Source organism: Acartia tonsa, chromosome 8 (assembly GCF_053477335.1).
Source record: "Acartia tonsa isolate MP-2025a chromosome 8, ASM5347733v1, whole genome shotgun sequence".
Lineage (NCBI taxonomy): Eukaryota > Metazoa > Arthropoda > Copepoda > Calanoida > Acartiidae > Acartia > Acartia tonsa.
Window position 1 is genome coordinate 27,081,203 of NC_137267.1, and position 19,957 is coordinate 27,101,159.

Sequence of the window (19,957 nt, forward strand, 5' to 3'; positions counted from 1 at the left end):
CTATTGTTTAGCCATCACACCAGGGTGGTAATCCCTGCAATGTGATATAATATCTGTTTTTCTAGATGGGTGGCTGCGTTGTAGCCTCTCAGGATACTTGGAGTTGACGTAGTTTTCTCTGTTTTGGTGCACTACACTCGTATGTTTGCTCGCAGCTCGCAGCTAGTTGGCGTGTTTCAGCCTATCGGCGGCAGGGAATGTCCCGTCCTGCTAGCGCCGCTGATCCAAATCCGGCTGATGGCGGCAGGGAATGTCCCGTCCTGCTAGCGCCACTGGTTCGGATCCTGCTATCTCTTGCGGTAAAATTGGCCTATTTTCAGCCGTTTACACTTATTTGGCTTGTTTCAGCCGGTCCGCAGGCCTGTTTCAGCCTTTTGAGCGCTCAATTCTCCGTTAGATGTCGGCGCTTCTCGCGGTTCTTCGTCAAGTTTCGCTGTGTCACTTCCACAACTGCCGGATGCAGAGTTAGACCTTGCTGTCCAGGGTGGGTAATTCAGGTTGCTTGTGTCAGTTTTGCCAGTTTCACTGCTGGGAGTACCTTAGCCTCAGCTGCGCGTCTGCTCTACACTTGTGGTTCGCCGTAATCTCACACAGCTGTCACCAAAAGTTGTGGTATCCGCCGAGGATAAAGGGCAGACACCGGAGTTCAATTAGATTACGGCAGTGTGACAGACGTGGACACCTGACTATAGAGAAGCTACGCTTCTCTAGCATTCACCAAATAATAATCAACATCTATTTCAGTTGTCACTTTATTGCAGGTCTAAAGGGTACTAAAGCTATATACAACAAACAATAACTACACAGATAGGAATAAATAATCATAACATAAAAGCATTATAATACATACTCAATAGTCAGTTTGGGCAATAATGATCCCCCATCCCTGGAAAGGGTGGGGGGAATTAACAATACAGTTAACCATAATAAACTTGGCAGATTCAATCATTAATTTTAAGCATAGGGAGGGGGTCGTCAGACCCCTTCCCCAGGACTCGGGGGAGGGCCATTGACCCTCCACCGAACCCCGGTCAGGGGTGCCATAGGCATGGCTCACGGTTGCCGAATACCACAAGAGAACACATGCCCATTATTAAACATTATTCTGAGTCTTATGAAGCGTAAAAATTAGCCAGCCTATGACACAGGGAGGCGTCAAATATGGTTGTATGCCATGCTTACAACCATATGTCACAGTAGTGCACCATATCATATAGGCGTAACAAATATTCTTAAACATTTTTATTATAGATTTTTAAAAACTAAAATTGTAAAAGCCTAATTTTTTACTGGGATATTAGTTTGGACACTGTAAGTTTGAACCAAGAGTTGATAAAAGTACCCAAAGTTTTTAGGCTAACGAATAATAAAACCTATTTTTTTAAACTTAAGGTGTGTCAGTATAATTTACTGTCCTTCCCTGGCATCTAGAGGAATAGCCACGAATCGTCCAAAACAAAACAATATAAAAATACTAAAATAATTAAAAAACTGTAATTCTAATCTGAAATATTATAATCTTCAAAACATCTGGTAGCAAACCTGAAAAAAATTTAGTAAAAGTTATGAAATAATGTGCTGTCCTTCTGTCTGTAAACCAAAATTTTATTTCTATCTCCTTATCTTTTTTTTCCTTTTCTCCCTCTATCTCTCTATCACTTTCATTTTCCTTGTGCTTCTCCATCTGTCTCTTTATTTTTCCACATCTTTCATTTTAATCCTTTATATTTTGTTTCAAAAAGACTTCAAAGTTCACTGAACTATTTGATACATTAAAGGACGCCTGCAAGAAATAACACGCTTTAACTGCTGAAAGACTGCCACAAGAAGACCCAATACCCCAAATTTAAAGCCTTCAGCTTCAATAACAAAAAAGTTCTAGGCATTTCAAAATAGCATTTTATGTACAATGGAATTTTTGAAAGATTTCCAATGCTCATAAAAGAAAAAACAATATTAAATTACGTCGCCTAGACACAAAATTATAACCTTATCTTTGTCAGAAACTTAGACTGCCTGTAACTGATTACATTTTTACAATAAAAACACCACATTTCATAGTCAAAATCTATGAAAAAAATTCGATTTAGATTGCATTTTAAAACGAAAATCATAGCGGAAACAAAGGGGTAAACTAATACAATCTTAGCTGTGATTGGTTGTTAAGCTGATTCAGCCTTCTGATTGGCTACAGTACATTCGGTACAATGCAAGTAAAACTTAATTTTTTTTAATGATTTTGACTATAAAAATTGGTATTTTTATTGTAAAAATATAATTAGTTACTGGAAACCTAAATTTATGACAAAAATAAGCTTATAATTTTGTTTCTAGGCCACGTAGTTTAATTTCAAAGTTTTCAACATGAGCATTGCAATTCTTTCAAAATTCTTATGTACATAAAATGTCATTTTAAAATGCCTAGAACTTTTTTGTTATAGAAGCTGAAGGCTTCAAATTTGGGGTATTTGGTCTACTTGTGGCAGTCTTTCAGCAGTTAAAGCGTGGTATTTCTTGCAGGCTTCCTTTAACTACGCCAATTTAAAGCCTAACAAAAATACACCAATCAGTTATAAAGCAACAAATTCGTAAAAGGTGCATACATACATTGTGTCTGCATATCTCGGGTTGTCCATTAATTTGACTAAGGAGAGTAGAGAGAATAGTGATTATATAGAGAGGGTATAAACAGTATATCTAAAATACTTTTAGTTACTGACGTTTTGACGTACAGAACGGACGTACAAATATGGTCTTATCATAGAGTAGCTGCGCTACTAGTACAAAAACTTACTTAATCTTCTTTACAGATTCAGCAGCTGCTCTCATAAATTCAAGTTTAGTTATCTTTCCAGCCTTAAACATAAACAATTATTCAAGAACTTTGCTTCATTTGGGTTGAAATCAATACATGAAAACCCACAAGTAAGTAATACTTATAAACTAATCAAGGGCTTTTAATAATAAGAAAACAATCGGGTTTTACGTTTTTAAACTTTCAACTTTGAAGCTGAGTAAAGTATCTAAACCTATCTTAAAAATGAACCAAGACAAACTTGAATGTCACCAATCAGAAGGGCCTTTATCAAACGCTTTGTTTTTATCAGGAAAATTTTTTATTCGTTAAATCATGCGTAGAGTAATGAAAAATCTTTTAAAAACTTAAACAATTAAATTCATATGGTAAATGTGTTTCTTTTAAGCTTTTAAATAAGTTAATTGATATGGATTTTCACTGAACCTGGAGGTCCAATTTTGCCAGCTGTAGCTCTGGTCCGTTCAGGTATTGTAACATTCTTCCATGCAGAATTGTTAGACCAGGGTCCAAACTAATATCAAATGAAGGATTGATACATTCAATACTAGTAAGAGATAGTGATAGATAGTGATAGATAGATAGATAGATAGATAGAGAGAAAGAGAGAGAGAGAGAGAGAGAGAGAGAGAGAGAGAGAGAGAGAGAGAGAGAGAGAGAGAGAGAGATAGAGAGAGAGAGAGAGAGAGAGAGAGAGAGAGATAGAGAGATAGAGAGAGAGAGAGAGAGAGAGATAGATAGAGAGAGAGAGAGAGAGAGAGAGAGAGAGAGAGAGAGAGAGAGAGAGAGATAGAGAGAGAGAGAGAGAGAGAGAGAGAGAGAGAGATAGAGAGATAGAGATAGAGAGAGAGAGATAGAGAGAGAGAGAGAGAGAGAGAGAGAGAAATAGAGATAGATAAAGTACTGGATGTAGAACAGCATTTAAGGTAGCAGACACTACTAGAGTAGCTTCGACGATACTAATTACAAGAGTTAAACCAAATTCAAAATTGAAAGAATTATTACATGTTTATCCATTTTTAGGCGAATTGATTTTTTTTTATAATATAGATGCGTTGCTACTAAAACAACTATAATATTCATTAGAAAAAATTAAAAACTTACACATTGAAAACATCAATATTTTCTCTTGCAATGGAAACTTGAAGTTCTAGTATTTCTCTGGATGCCTTTTCCCTTGTGCTTGACACCAACTAAAAGAATCGTTCAGCTTAGAATGCATCAAAGATTCGAAGCTTTTATATTGCCTATAAAAATGACTTACTTGCCTACCTTTGGTAAATCTAAATTGGTCATTGTTATAGTATGACGTCATTTTTTTTATAGGCACTATAAAAAGATTTAAAATATTATGCAAAATAAAATAATGAGAAAATGATCTTTTAATACGAACGAATCAGAACTTGAGAAGTATTATATAAATCTGGTATAAAATTTCTTGAATAGTTAAGGTTGCTTAATATAGACATATAGTTTTATGAAAAACTTGTAAAATCAACATGAGTTTGATCACTTTCAAAAGTGTACTCAATTGCTACAGGAATTAACTTTAATCTTTGAATTCGATAGGAATTTTCAAAGTAATTAAATATTACGAATAATAAGAGCAAAACTTTAATAATTATAACTTACCTTAAGACAGCCTAGAAAACTTCTTTTCAACTGAAGAAATAAATAATGGTGGGGATGTAGAACCTAGTAATATATAATTACAAAACAAATAATGGTGAGGAAGTAGAACCTAGAAATATATCATTACTAAATGTCGTCTTAGAAATAATATCTTTTTATATCTTATTCAAATATCTTTCTTTAAAAACTATTTTATGTTATAGTGAATTATTAGGATCAGATTATTGAAACTTTTTCTATAAAACACTGCTTTTTTGTTCGAATTTTAGATATTTAAAAAGAGTGTAATGTATTTTTTCGTTAATGATTTACATATTATTTTATCCATCAGAACCACAGAAGAGCGAAGCGCGCAAAATTTTTTTTGTTAGGGATTATTTATTTTTTATTATTATAAAATTGTTTGGGGGGGGGGGTAAATACCCCCTCCTAAATGGTTAGTTGTGCCTACGGACCCCCCCCCCCAAGGTAGGGGTAAATTTAAAATGGGTTGGGTAAAATGAAAAAAATTTAATGAAAGAGTGGCTGCGCTGCTAAAAAGATAACCTGGGTCCATTTGACAATAGTTTGTTGAAATAATTCTGGATTCATTGGATCTAAATTTTCTAATTCATTCTGCAGGTTCACCATTAGAGTCTACAATAATACAAGTTATTTATCGCATCTTTCCGCGGAAAGTAAAATTAGAAATCATCAATTTTAATTTTTTTGGCTCAGAGAGACCAAACTTAAAATTATATTTCAGAATATTTCATTTCGTGTCATTGATAGCCTTATCCAGCTCTAATAGCTCTAGTCTGTGAAGCTCATTGGTAAAAAAAAAAAATTTAAGGCTTAAGCTGATAGCAACACTAACTAACAAACTTACTGGATGCTCATTGAACTAAATTTTTCACACACAAATAAATTGTGAAAAAAACAGCGAAATTTTTTTTCTTCTGTTAAACGCTCAGCTTTCTGAAATATGGACGACAGACAGACTGATATGTGATATATTTATATTCGCTGCTTAAAATACCTGTATTGTTAAATTTGTTGTAGTCTGGTCACATTTATTACAATGCCAGTCACTCTGAATAATCAATTTATATACTTTTAAAATTTAGGTTATTTTCATTTCAACAAAATCAGCTTATAGTGCCTAATAAAAATAATGACGACATACAATACAAACGACCAATTATAGGCTAGTATTTATTGTAATTGACCAATAGAAAAATATATAATTGCCTGTCATTGGTTATTTCCTTCTTTCCACATTCTAATTTTAACCCTCTCTTTCTTCATTCCCCCTCTCTCTCTCTTTTCTTCCTTTTAGTTTTTACAGATACGCTTCTTTTGAAGTAATCGTTCTTGTTTTAAAAATCGATGCCATTCTTTTTCTATTTTCTTCTCTTTTAGAATTTTCTTTATACAAAAAATGTATTGTTAAAAATTCTAATAAGTTTTCTAATCCTATTCTGTATTGAGTAATGAAAAAGAAAATTATATCTCTAAATATCATGTTAGAATTAATTAATTTTTATCAGAGTAGTTACTGTATAATTAGGTTATGTCAGTATTTCTGTCCGTACGTCAATCCATCAAGAATATTTAATTTGAATTTTGTAGTAAACGAGATAGGTGGTGCGCCTAAAAAACTTAAACACTTTATACGCTGAGATTAAGGGAGTGCACATAAAGATGCAAATATTCTGCGCAGCAAGATGTAAGCTGCTCCAAACAATAAAATAGATTTGTTATTAAAAAACTTTTCTTTTTTACTGTATCACAGGTTACTGTACTTTGACTGTTCTATAGCTGCGCTACTTATGGACAAATTGTCATTATTTCTACAGATGAACTTTGTAAAATTAATTAAGATTTAGGTTCTATTACATAGAATATTAAATAACAAGATAATATCATATTTCATTATAGATTTAATTTCAAAATAATCATCTTTTACCATGAAACAGGAATGATTTTTATTATCCTATTATCTATAATACAAAGTAGAATGATGTCTGTCCGTCTGTCCCTTAAGAACCGGTAAACACTGAACCTATCGGATTCTACTCTTCAGGGAATATACCTACTGGTCCTGTGGTGGTTTTAGGCTATTTTCTTAGGGGGTGGGACACCCACAACACCCTAAAAAACAAAAAAATCACACTCGCATTTGCACCAGTAGTACTGATTTTTTTTTAAATTACCTCTTTGGGCAAAGCCGCTAGTATCATATAAAGTAATAAATTTTTTCTGTTTGAAGCTTAAGATTTTAACATCTACTAAACTGAATGAGTTCTCCTTTTTAGAGAAGCTTCACATAGGCTTATGAAGGTCTTATTTCTTAAATCTTAGGGTGGTTTTAGAGCAAAAAGTCGAGAAAATCCTATGAATTTCATGGCTAAATGGATTGACTGGCGGACAGAAAGACGGTTAAAGTGGTTTATAGAGTAGCTTTAGTACAAAAAATAAGAAACTTTTTATAAAATTGATTATTCCTCATAGTTTAAGGGATTTATTGGCAGCATGTATCCACTAGTTCCCTGAAAAAAAATATCTTGAATAAATGGCGAAATTCATTTGGATTAATTGGGTTCTTTTCTATATAAATGAGTAATGGGAGCAGGGAAGTAGGGGACATGAGACTGTTAAATTATACTTTCAGCTCAGCAAAGATTTATAATCATTGTCTTTTATTCTATGGCCAAAACATTTGATTATTTCATTTAATCTTACTTTGTTGGTTAAAACTAGTGATGTCCAATTTTACAACCACATTTTTTATCTGCAGCATGAGTAATTATGTTTAATGTAAATGTGCATCAATTAAATTATTCATTGTCTTATACCTTAAGATCCCTGGTAACATTTATATAAAAATTGAAATACAAAATCACAGTTATTCTGAAATTAATCATAAATAATTTAAGTGGTACGATAACAACCATGCTAATTTTCAAATTTCTTTAAAAATTCAGTATGGCGCTCTCGCCATTTCTACACGCGTCAGAAATACAGCTAGATGTTTTTTTATGTCAAATTGTATAAATCTCCCCCAAAAACACAGCCATATTTAAAGTAACTGCCATATATACATCTACCAGCGATTCAGGGAAGCTTCAACCATATAGAAAGATAGTCTAATCGTAGCTCAGCAATAATTCCATATAGAATGCGTCGATAATTTGAGAGATTCTCGCATAACCTTATACGGTGTTTCTCCCATCCTTGCTAATAAAACGGTACCCCTCTTCCCCCCTTGACCATAAAGAAACGTATTGGCCAATATCCGAGGACTTAATTAGCAACATAAACTAACGACAAAAATTGGCCTGTCATAATATCCAGATATTCTATATCCATTTTATATCTTACCTTTTCTGAGCAGGTCCTACATAGAATAGCTCCTAGATACGTTTCCATTTCTGTTTTATCTGAACATCTCTGACATGTGCAGTCAAAGAACCAATTTTTCCTAAATACAACAGCAATATTACCTATTAGTGTCAGCGTCCCAAGCATAAAATAGCCTATAACCATTCAAAAATGTAATCTAAACATAAATAGCATAAAACAATTTGTTTGAAACTTCCCTAAAATTGAGAATCCAATCAGTAAAGTTAGGGAGATCTTGTAGAACAAACTAAAACGTCATTATATTTATGTAGAACAAATTAAAACGTCAATGATAATAGTGAATACGCTCCTTGAGGTCTCTAATAACATTTGACACAATTTAATCAATGGACATAAGCAACCTTGTTTTTACCTTATTTTTTGTCTTCTTTCCATAGTTGCCATCATAGGACTAAGATACTGAGCAGTTATTTCCTCTCCAGCTTTTATGCCTATTTGAGATCTAAAAAAAGAATTAATTATATTTCAATAGCTTAAGTCACATAAAGAGCGTAATTTTTTTTTGCATAATTCGTAAAAGTTTAATGCATTCATTTGGTTATGATTACGATCAGTTTGACCTAATAAGCGCGTTTGACTGGAAGATTGTACCAAACTATACGGAATTATGCGACAAAATATTCATATATTAATTATAAAAATAAGATGAAATATAATTAAGATAACAAAATTTCCAAATGAATAGAAAATTGAATTAATAAAAATAATATAGATTACTTACATTTTGATACGGACTTTCTTGGATGCAACTATAAAGTTGCTACGATTTCCATATTATACCCAATAGTTTTAAGAATTCCTATTCAAGGTTACAAATCAATCACAGCTATTAGTTACGTATCGACGTACAAACATATGTACAGACCGACCTTAAAATGGCAAATTCTTCGCCTTTAAAAAAAATTGCAACAGAACTGATACAACTATATAAGATTATTACATTTCAGGAAAAGTTTGAAAAGAAATCAATTTTCATTTATCCAACAAAGAAACTAGAAAAAAAAGATGAAAACAAGGATAAGAAGGCACAAAGAGGCCCAGAGGAACAAAAATGGAAAATAAAGTTTTACTGCTATAAAGGACCAGCTACTTCACTCTAGAGGCTGCGCCATTGAATATGGGCAACCCATCTAATTTTATTATAATTTGGAATTTCCAGCACCAAAATATTTTATGATTGAATTTCATGAAGTTGAATAAAAATGAGGCGAAATATATCCTACCATTAACCAGGGGGGGGGGGAGACATTCTAATATAAAGTATTTTGGTCTTCAAAGTTTTACAAGCACGTGTTCTTATTCACTGGCTTAAAATTTGCGTAGACTTAAAATCTTGATTGGATTGTACAAACTAATAGTGTTCAAATCATTTCCCTAATAATCTTCATGAGAAGTAATTTTGCATATCTTCATCGAGGTGTATAGCAATTTTTGTTCATTGGCTTTTTCCGAGTTAATACTTGACTATTATATTATCTCATTACATTTTAGAATAGATTATTGCTCTTATGAAGCTTTTTAGAACACGTGTTGCATGAAAAAACAGCTGACCTTAGCAAAATAGATCTGTCAGGGTAAATCTGAAATCTTGAGTTGCAGATGCAGTTATGATTCAGTAAACTAACATAATTTAACTATTTTCTAACATAAAATGCAACCTTTTAAACTTTTAAACTCAGGTTCTATGTAATTTTAGTACAAAAATGATTTGCTTACCCTTGAACATGCTGCAAGCATTTTTAAAGAATATAAATACCATTTTTGTGCCATTTAAGTAAGTATCAACCCTAATGTTGTCAAGGAGTTGACAGACTTGAGTCCGGACTTCACCATACATACATGTCATACTAGAGAAGTTAAATTTGGTACCTTTTGCTGCTGTGTCAAATGTGTGACAGCTAAAGTAGGGGGATTGTATAAATATTTGCCTCTATACAGAAGCAACTAACTACAAGTTAACATTTCCAGGGAAAGATCTTGCAATCAATGAAATAATGGTCTACTGGGTAAATTTTAGAAGCTTCTTATATAAAAGTCACTGTTAGGTCTCTAGGGGCATAGCCGCTCGTTCATTAATAACCTTCTAGTTACGAACAATTCCGTTCCTTAGAAATTTTTTTATTATCTAAAATCCAAATGTTCCTTCTAGAATAATTTTGAATAGTTAATTTCCTGAATGTTGGATAAAGAGCATGACCTTTCCCCATTCCTGCTACACTAAACAATTTTTAAATATCAATCAGGGAAATAATCATTAGAGATCTATTTGGAGCGCAGCTACTCCATTTTTAAAGTTTGTCCTTACATCTGTACGTCAGTCAATTACCTTAAAAGGTTTCGTGATTTTTTCATATATTTATATTTATCACCACCTTCGGCATCTCGTGGCTAAAAACTTGGTTTTAATTGTACATTTTATATCCGCGGAAAGCTGTTTATAATACGATGCGAGAAATAACTATTCCAGTATCGCTTCGGAACCGATTAATTTTCGCTGGATTAGAACTGGTTCTCAGTCATACTGAAAAATCGTGTATAGCATCGTATTACAGACAATTTTTCATGAATATTAAAATAAAATCCATGAAATTAATACCAGTTTTGTTAGCTTCGTCTGTCTCTCGGCCCTCGGAGCTAAAAAAACTGGGTTTAATCTTAAAAAATTTTATTTTAATATCCGTGGAAAGCTGTGTTTAATACGATGCGATAAATAACTATACCTGTTTGTGTGTAAAACCCCAACTGCCCTAAATATTTCCTAAACAACAAGAAAATTTTAATAAAAAATTCAAGAAATTCCAGATATAACGAATATCAAACATAAAACATCCTTAGGGTCACATTTTATATGAAATTTTATCAAATATGAAATAGGACAAAGTAATCTATAGATTAGATGTTCATTAATTAGGAGAATCTCTATAACAAATTTCAGAAGCATATTTGATACAGCATCTGAAATAAAATTACTTTACAATAGATATTTTATAGCAGAGAATTAATGGAATTGGAATCGCTACCTAATAGTCGTTCAGCTGTAGGATTAAATAGTAGCTTGGCTACTAATAAAAATCACACCTGTTCAGTAAAAGAACTGTCTGGCAGTTGATTGACAAGTTGATGAACCGCTGTACCTCGCCACATGTTGTATAAATCTGGATTACTCTATTTAAAATATTTTAGAACTAAGAGAGGAATAAAAGAAAATAATACATGAGAAATCATTATGTAAATTGGCTAAAGGAAAAGGTATTACAATGAAATCTTATAAATATGGAAAGCGAATTGGGCGAGCTAGGCAACATGGAACTCGTATATTACTGTATGTATTGTATAGTCAGTAGGTCCAAATACAAGAATTATCAATATGTCACATTACCTTTATATCCTCAATATGATCCATTAGAATACTAATTCTGCTTGCTATATCAGGGTTAGACTTCACTAAGTTCAGATACCTAAATTAAAACCATAGTAAAAAAAACATAAAAAACACAAAATTCAATTGGACTATTTTTTTCATAAGTAGCAGGGCACCAGTAGTTTGCCTAGAGAAATGATTAAATAAAAATTTTTCCTGATACAAGCGCCGTAGTCCTTGCATATAGGGGCTTTGTATTGGTTGGGGTAGGTAAAATGGCCTAAAAATAGCCTAAAACCAACACAAGACTTAACTCTAAAAATAGCTTAGCCTAAATCATTCCGGGATCTATGCCAAGCTTCTGAAATGGAGGAATCAATCGGTTCTGTAGTTATTGAGATCTTAAGATTCAGACAAAATAGCCTTATTACTTTATATAATGGGATATAATAACCTGATAACACCAATAAGCGCCATTGCTGGATTTTTCTTTTCTCCAGGTTTAAAGCTTGGCCGCTCTGGTAGCTGGCACAGGATTTCACATTCCTTAATTGTACAAGTTTACCTGTAAACGGCATAAGCATTCTGCCATAGCTGACATCATTATTAAAATGACATTATTGATGATATCATTGCCTATTCTTTTGCCAGAAAAGAAGACCGAAGGGGCAAAACAAAGATGATAACATCCATGAAAGCACAGCTAAAGAAGATTGAGTCCTGGAATGAAAAAAAAACTCTATATTGAAAGTAAATCTATTAAGATTGCTTACAATTTTAAGACGTAAATATAGAGTTGCTTAGCTAATAAATCATCCAAGATCTATTTTTTACAGCTTATAGTCAACAGGATATTTACAAATTTTTAAAAATCTATGTAAGAACTTTCTGGTGGATTAATTATAGAGCTGCTAAGCTTAAACCGTGTACCTTAGTGTTATTGGTTTACCTTATGAGAGGTTTAAACTAATGGGACGATTCCAACATGACTGAATTATTAGATAAAACCTACATTTTGATGGTTAATCTTCTGCTGTTGACATTCAATATTACAAAGTGGAAATCCACACTTAGTGCAAACATAATCACCCTGAAAAAAAAAACATTAAAAATGAAGTGAAAATAGCATGGAACCAAAATTTTTGGAAACAAATTATCAAGTTTGGGTTAAAAAAATTGGATACTTTTAATGAATTTTTCTTGGTTACTACATAAACTGAAAGTGTCAAACATTTTAAACAATGCTTTTAATCTACAGAATGGAAATTTTGAATGTGGATTCACTACTTATAATTGTTGTCATCCTTGTTTAGAGTGTTACTAACTTCAATAGTTAATAACAAAAAAAAAATATAATTTCCATGAAAACAATTCTGATTAAAAAATTCTCTCTTTAAATATTTTTCATTGTTCTCATATTCTAACTTAAACAAGGATGATAACATCCATAAAAGCGAAGCACTGAAACGGTAGGACAAACGGACATTAACACTTGTATAGTGTTAGAACTTAATTATCATAATATAAATTTATAAGAGTCAAAGCAAAATTGTAAGTAAATTTGTTGAAAAACTGCTTGATACAGGATAATTTTTATGGACATACTTACATTTTTAGGACTTCATTATAGAGTTGCTTCGCTTATTACATTATACTTTGTTGTCCCAGGAATCAATATACCAAAAATCAGATCAATCCGATGATTAGATCACATAAAAATTTGTTGTTAAAAAAGTAAAAAAAATTAACATGTTTAAAATGGACGTACGGACATTTTGGTAATGATTATAGAGTTGCTACGCTTTCTAAATCGTACCTAACTACTAAAGGAATCACCATGCAAAATTTGAAATCGATAGGGCAATTCTAACATGCCTAAATTAACGGAAAAAGCTATCCGTTACGGACGTACGGACGGACGGACGGATGGGCGTACGGACGGACAGACCGACCCTAATTATAGAAAAGCTTCGCTTTTAAAAATTGTAAACTATTTCTAGTTGTTATTGAAATATTTTAAATTTCTTATTTATAATGTAATTGCTCTTTTCTTATTAAACAAGCATGGTAACATTAACAGTAAGCTAAGGAATATATACAACATAAAAATTTAAACGAAAGAAATTTGAAGATGATTAAATATTTTTTTATTTTGTGTGTGAAGAGCTCTTAAAATATAAGGCAAATTTAAGCATTTCGTAGCAATTTTATTTTTTGTTTTTTTTAATATTTATCAGCTTTCAAAATAACACAAAATTAAGAATTTAATTGTCTTATTTTAGTTCATAAGTTTCGATAAAAAAGTATTTGACAATTATCGAGTAGCTGACCTTTCGCTACTTTGAAGAATTGTATAAATATTGAATGTTGTAGTTACTCAATAAAAACAAAAACATGTAAAAAATTCAAAGGTTTCAGAGAAAAAGTAATTTTCAAAATTGTATTGCAGTGTTTCTTCAATATTGGTAGTATGTACAGTTTTAAGTAGCACAGATACTCTATGAGTAACTGCGTCTATACGTCCATCTACTTCCTTCATTTATCTCTCTCCCTTTCTATCACTATGTTCACCTCTCTTTCTCTCTTTCTCTCTCTCTCTCTCTCTCTCTCTCTCTCTCTCTCTCTCTCTCTCTCTCTCTCTCTCTCTCTCTCTCTCTTTCTCTCTGTCTCTTTTACCTACAATGCAATGTTCTTCTCTTTCGCTCTCTATTAAGGTCTTTTATAATGTCAACTCAAAGTTCCATAGAATTGCAAGTCTTCTATTTACTTAAATATCAAAAACATCCAACATACATAAAAAAAGGTGGTAATGTTCAGCTTATACCAACAACGAAATCAATTCGTTAAAAAATCACAAAATCTATAAGTGATTTTCAGCTGTCGTTGGGGGACAACACTTATAGAATTGACGACCTTTTTATCTGTCCCCTAAATATCATTTTAGATTAATTTCGCTTGTTGGCTATACTTTATTCCTGGGCAATGTTACATTGTTTAAATACCACAACTTATTGTGCTCTTTCTTTGGAGAGGTAGGATTAATATTTCATAAAACTTGTAATATAATATTATCTGGGTTGTTCATAAGTATTCTTATAAACAAAGATTAAACAAGACATTAACCGGTCATAGTAACAATCCAAATTAAAATAAAAAAAGCAAACAATCTATATAAAGATGGCGGCTATGCCCTTAGATGCCTTTCGTTCTAGGGGCACTAAAGAGAGGGTTACGGTATTCGAACCTTAACATTTTCATAAGGAAAAATTATTTTTTTTTATAAGGGGGAACCATAACAAAATAGTGGTTAACGGAGCCTTACCTGTATAGACAAAAGAACGGACAATGACATCCTGGTCATTTATGCAAGGATTAATTTCTAATACACATTAAATAATTGTATATTTGCTTATTTTACAGAGAAGGTGTACTCATAATTGTCAAATATAAAGATACTACATATATTGGTTTTAATGAAAAGTTAAATAGTACCTAACATAAGAAATCTAAATGAATAAAAAGGTGCATGAAATTGGAAAAGTACACCTATTTCAAACATCTATAAATTCCATTCAACATGCTTTCACACAATATGCCTATTGAGCAAAGATAACCTCCCATTCTGTTATTTTAAGATAAATTGAAAGTTTTTCCCCCCTTACCAAATCCATGCAGTGCCCTAATTCTGCTGAGTTTCCCAAAACTAACCTAACCTTACCTAAAGTAATAAACAAACAAACGAAGAACTATACCTCAGGGAAAGGGTTCAGTGTTCAACAAGATACTTTGTGTGAAATGATCTTAGATCTTTATAAAAAAGACTAATCAATGTCACATTTAGTGGAAATAAATCTTTATACACGACGTATAAGATTTAATTTTGTATGATATCTATCCTGGTATCTTTCTGTAATATAATCCAATTCAAGTTTTTGATAATATAATGATCAGAAAAATATAGAAACTTTTCTAGTTATTTCTTTTTTATTTTGGTATTGTAATTGAGATAAAAACAAGAATGATTTTGTTCCATTATATCATAGCAATAGCGGGTACGCCCCTAGAGACCTCAAGGGCACATGCAAAAAGGGGTTTGGGGAGAGGGTTAACCCTCCACTTTCAAGTATAGTTTCTTCTTTGTTAATGAGAACAGTCCAGAACTAAGCGAGAAATTAAGCTACACATAGACAGACAACCATCCTGTTACTAGATATAAAAAAAACTAGCGATACTTAAATCTAAGCCTAAAACCATCCTAGGATCTATGTGAAGCTTCCCTAAAAGGGAGAATTCAATCTACAGCTTAAGCTTCAAATAGAAAAACTTGCTACTTTATAAAATTGAAGAATAATCATAAATGTAATAAATATTAAATATTAATCCTATTATATAAAGTAGTAAGCTTTTTTTTTGTCTGTAACGAAGGATCTCGCTAACCACTGAACCGATATGGTTCTACTTAACAGTAAAGCTTCTTATGGGTCCAGGGAAGGTTTTTAACTATCTTTTTATCTATCCCCCCCCCCTCATGTTTCCCTAGAGGCCTCTAGGGGCGGATCCGCTAGTTTCAAATAAAGTAGTACTTTTTTCTGAAAATTTAGATTTCAAAAACTAATGATCATTTTAAAGTTCCCCTTTTTAGCTTCCCAGGATTGTTTTGGGTCATTTTTCTTTCTCTGGCTTATTCCTTTGAATAAATCGTCCCAAGATGTTAGGGACGTATCCGCAAGTTTTTAATAATTAACTACATAAAAATTTGATAATACTCCACATCAACGAAAGGTATCATTTAAATGTCTTTAATATAAATAAAGGAAGTTGGCATAATACAGAGTGCTACTAGATTAGTTAAAGAGCAGCTCTGTACCATTAATCAAGGACAAATAAAGAACAATATCTATATGAAATACACATTTTTTTTATTAGTAGCACAACTACTTTTAGATCATTCGGGTATAATTGTAAGTCCATCACCTACTACATGAAACTAAATATAGTTATTTATACCATCGTATAAATCGGATATAAATCGGTTTCGAAGCAATACTGAAAACTTATTAAATATATTAAATTTTCACCCTCTTATAAAATACAAAAACAAAATCAGTATCATATTCTCGAATCAGTTACATAGCCTGTCCCCAGTAGTGGCTATGCAAGCGGCTCAATATTGTTTGCGCTAGGGTTAGGCTTTATCTACTGAAATGTGTTAACTAGATTTAAATGGATGCCTCAATTTATGAATTTTCAAATATAAAGCAAACACTAGAGAAGAGAAAGACAAGTACTAAAGGACATGCACTGCCATTTACAGAGTACATTTGCTCCTAACAAGAAAAATTATAATTTACCTTCCAAATGTTGAGACATTCTAACAATCATACAATTAATCAAGATTTTCCTGAGTTACAAAATCTTTAGATTATATTTATAATCTTACATATTTTTGTTTTGTTATCCTTATATTTAAGTAACAGGATCTCTCTGCGTGTGTGTGTGTGTCTGTACTGAAGGATCTCGCTAACCTCTGAACCGATATGGTTACCCTTTACAATGTAGCTTTATATATGTAGGTCCTGGGAAAGTTTATAACTATTTTGTGGGAGGGTACCAACACCATCATAAGAGAAATCGCCCCTAGAAAAAAATTGAATTTAACCCTCAGCATCTCAAGTGCCCTTCTATAGGCCTCTAGCCGCTAGTTTTATGAAAGGAATTGGTTTACAATGTACACTACAAGAGGAGTGGTGTCTATTTTCCATCTTAATTAAAAGGAAAAACAGGAAATTGAGGGGGGGGGGCTGAAGATTTTTTTTTCCTTTGTCTAACCCATGTGATGCACTAATCATGTTGGGCTGCCCAGTACCCAATATAACCTAACCTAACATAAAATAAATTAATAAACAATCAAAAATAAAAACTCCTTCCCTTTCTCATTTTGAAATCATTTCTAAATAAAGAGTAGAGAGAGTGGGAATGGGGTATAAGTGTTTAAGAGGATACTTCGTGTGATTACACCCATCCATTTTACAACTATATTATATTAATTATTGTATGATTCCTAGACAGAGAGGAGCAGATACTAAACTTGGCGCAACTATGGCAGCTTCCTCACGTAATATCACTTCACCTACAATTTTTAATACCCATAGTGCGTAATAATTAAATTTTAATGTTAGATAGATAGATAGGCATCTGGTTTAATATCTCTAGTTGCCACTAGATAATTGCCAGATAGCATACTTTGTTAGATAGATAGATAGATAGATAGATAGATAGATACCTGGTTTAATATCTCTAGTTGCCACTAGATAATTGCCAGATAGCATACTTTGTTAGATAGATAGATATGTACCTGGTTTAATATCTCTAGTTGCCACTAGATAATCGCCAGATATCACACTTCAATAGATAGATAGGTATTTGGTTTAATATCTCTAGTTACCACTAGATAATTGCCAGATATCACACTTCAATAGATAAATAGATAGGTACCTGGTTTAATATCTCTAGTTGCCACTAGATAATTGCCAGATATCACACTTCAATAGATAGATAGATAGGTACCTGGTTTAATATCTCTAGTTGCCACTAGACAATTACCAGATAGCAAACTTTGTTAGTTAGATAGATAGATACCTGGTTTAATATCTCTAGTTGCCACTAGATAATTACCAGATAGCATACTTTGTTAGATAGATAGATAGGTACCTGGTTTAATATCTCTAGTTACCACTAGACAATTACCAGATAGCAAACTTTGTTAGATAGATAGATAGATAGATACCTGGTTTAATATCTCTAGTTGCCACTAGATAATTACCAGATAGCATACTTTGTTAGATAGATAGATAGGTACCTGGTTTAATATCTCTAGTTGCCACTAGATAATTGCCAGATAGCATACTTTGTTAGATAGATAGATAGATAGATACCTGGTTTAATATCACTAGTTGCCACTAGATAATTGCTAGATAGCATACTTTGTTAGATAAATAGATATGTACCTGCTTTAATATCTCTAGTTTCCACTAGATAATTGCCAGATAGCATACTTTGTTAGATAGATACCTGGTTTAATATCTCTAGTTGCCACTAGATAATTGCCAGATAGCATACTTTGTTAGATAGATAGATAGATACCTGGTTTTATATCTCTAGTTGCCACTAGGCAATTACCAGCACCAGGCCTGCTTTCAACTCTAAAAAATATACATAGTAGTATCTAGATGACAATACCCATAAAAGGGAAGCCAAAAATATTTAAGCTGAACATTATAAAACGAACAATGTGTACAATACATTGCCAAATATTATAGGGCGAGATAGCTTTTGACATTAAAGAATATGATTTAGAACAAAAACATGCTGATTTTTAACTTTTTGATATTTTTTATGCATTATATAATTATCCTATTCATGTGATTTTTAGAAAAATCATTCCTAGTACCGTTAAGTACATTTTTTAAAGCGAAGCATATTTATAATCTATGTCCTATAAGTATGTCCCTAAACAGTATCCTGTATAATATCTATAATCAATTTTGCAACTAATTTAAATAAAATTTAGATTTTTACCTTATTGGCCGACACAGAATTAGTTTTCCAATTTTAGTAAAATGTGCTTCCAGATGGTTATTCGTGCACGACTGATTTTAACATATTTTACAAAACAGGTCATATAGTGATGTTTTATACTAGAACTAGGACGACGATTACGTAGAAGCGAAGCTTTATGAATCTATATTTATCTATGTTTTAAAACCGTATTTGACACATATCCAACGTGCCGAGAGGAGCTTTTGGTGCGTTTGTTTTATCCCGCGTAATTATTTCCTTTAAATTTCTTTATAAACAAGGATGACAACACATAAAAGCGAAGCTCTGAAACGGTAGGACAAACGGACACTTGTATAGTGTCAGAACTGAATAATCAGAATATAAAAGAATAGGAGTCAAAGCAAAATTGTGAGTAAATTTATTTACTTCTTGATACATGATAATGTTTATGGACATACATACATTTTTATGACTTGATTATAGAGTTGTTTTGCTTATATTAATGTACTACATATGTTGTCCCAGGAATCAGTTTACTAAAAATCAGAACAATCGGATAATTAGATCACATAAAAATTTGTTATTAAAAAAGTAAAAAATCAACATGTTGAAAATGAACGTACAGACATTCTGGTAATGATTATAGAGTTGCTACGCTTTTTAAATCGTACCTAAATACTAGAGGAACCACCATGCAAAGTTTGAAATCGTTAGGACAATTCTAACATGTCTAAATTAAGAAAAAAAGCTATCCGTCTCGGACGTACGGACGGACGGACCAACCCTAATTATAGAAAGACTTCCCTTTTAAAAAGGGTTAGCAATAAAAATCTGACAATCTAGCATTACTAAAGACAGGCACAAACATTTCAGGTCAGGCCATTTTCCCAATATCTATTTGAAATAATGTAATTTGCTTAAAATTGTGATTTATCTTATTTTATTCATTTTAGATGAAATAAAAATTGATTTTCGTGTGTATGTATAAATTCCTGTATTAGATTACATGTTTCACATGAAACTGTTGACGGTAACTTACACAACCAACAATCAGACATTTTTTTCTGAAAAAAATTCTTTTTACAAACTAATTAGGCACTGTTTGACAAACCCTGAGTTTAAGCCATGTTCAGGATAATTTAATAAGACATCAATACCGAATAGCAGTTGTGAACCTTTTATGG

The 19,957-nt window shown here is 32.2% G+C and overlaps 2 protein-coding genes across 2 annotated transcripts; both read right to left on the reverse strand.

Moving 5' to 3' along the window:
* Positions 1-1,227: 1,227 nt before the first annotated feature.
* LOC145326413 (uncharacterized) lies at positions 1,228-5,515 on the reverse strand. Its single transcript, XM_080169754.1, has 7 exons — positions 5,466-5,515; positions 4,994-5,083; positions 4,448-4,510; positions 3,920-4,008; positions 3,242-3,329; positions 2,795-2,856; positions 1,228-1,542 (listed from the first exon to the last, which is right to left on the reverse strand). The coding sequence occupies exons 2-7, from the start codon at positions 5,075-5,077 to the stop codon at positions 1,500-1,502; spliced, it is 429 nt and encodes a 142-aa protein (XP_080025880.1). The 5' UTR covers positions 5,078-5,083; positions 5,466-5,515; the 3' UTR covers positions 1,228-1,499.
* A 1,384-nt stretch (positions 5,516-6,899) lies between these two features.
* Positions 6,900-18,866, reverse strand: LOC145325477 (SET domain-containing protein SmydA-8-like). Its single transcript, XM_080168462.1, has 14 exons — positions 18,792-18,866; positions 18,357-18,415; positions 17,275-17,343; positions 16,565-16,584; positions 12,226-12,303; positions 11,668-11,759; positions 11,232-11,310; positions 10,931-11,017; positions 10,573-10,610; positions 10,025-10,069; positions 9,404-9,472; positions 8,205-8,294; positions 7,811-7,910; positions 6,900-6,978 (listed from the first exon to the last, which is right to left on the reverse strand). The coding sequence occupies exons 6-14, from the start codon at positions 11,688-11,690 to the stop codon at positions 6,928-6,930; spliced, it is 582 nt and encodes a 193-aa protein (XP_080024588.1). The 5' UTR covers positions 11,691-11,759; positions 12,226-12,303; positions 16,565-16,584; positions 17,275-17,343; positions 18,357-18,415; positions 18,792-18,866; the 3' UTR covers positions 6,900-6,927.
* Positions 18,867-19,957: the final 1,091 nt, after the last annotated feature.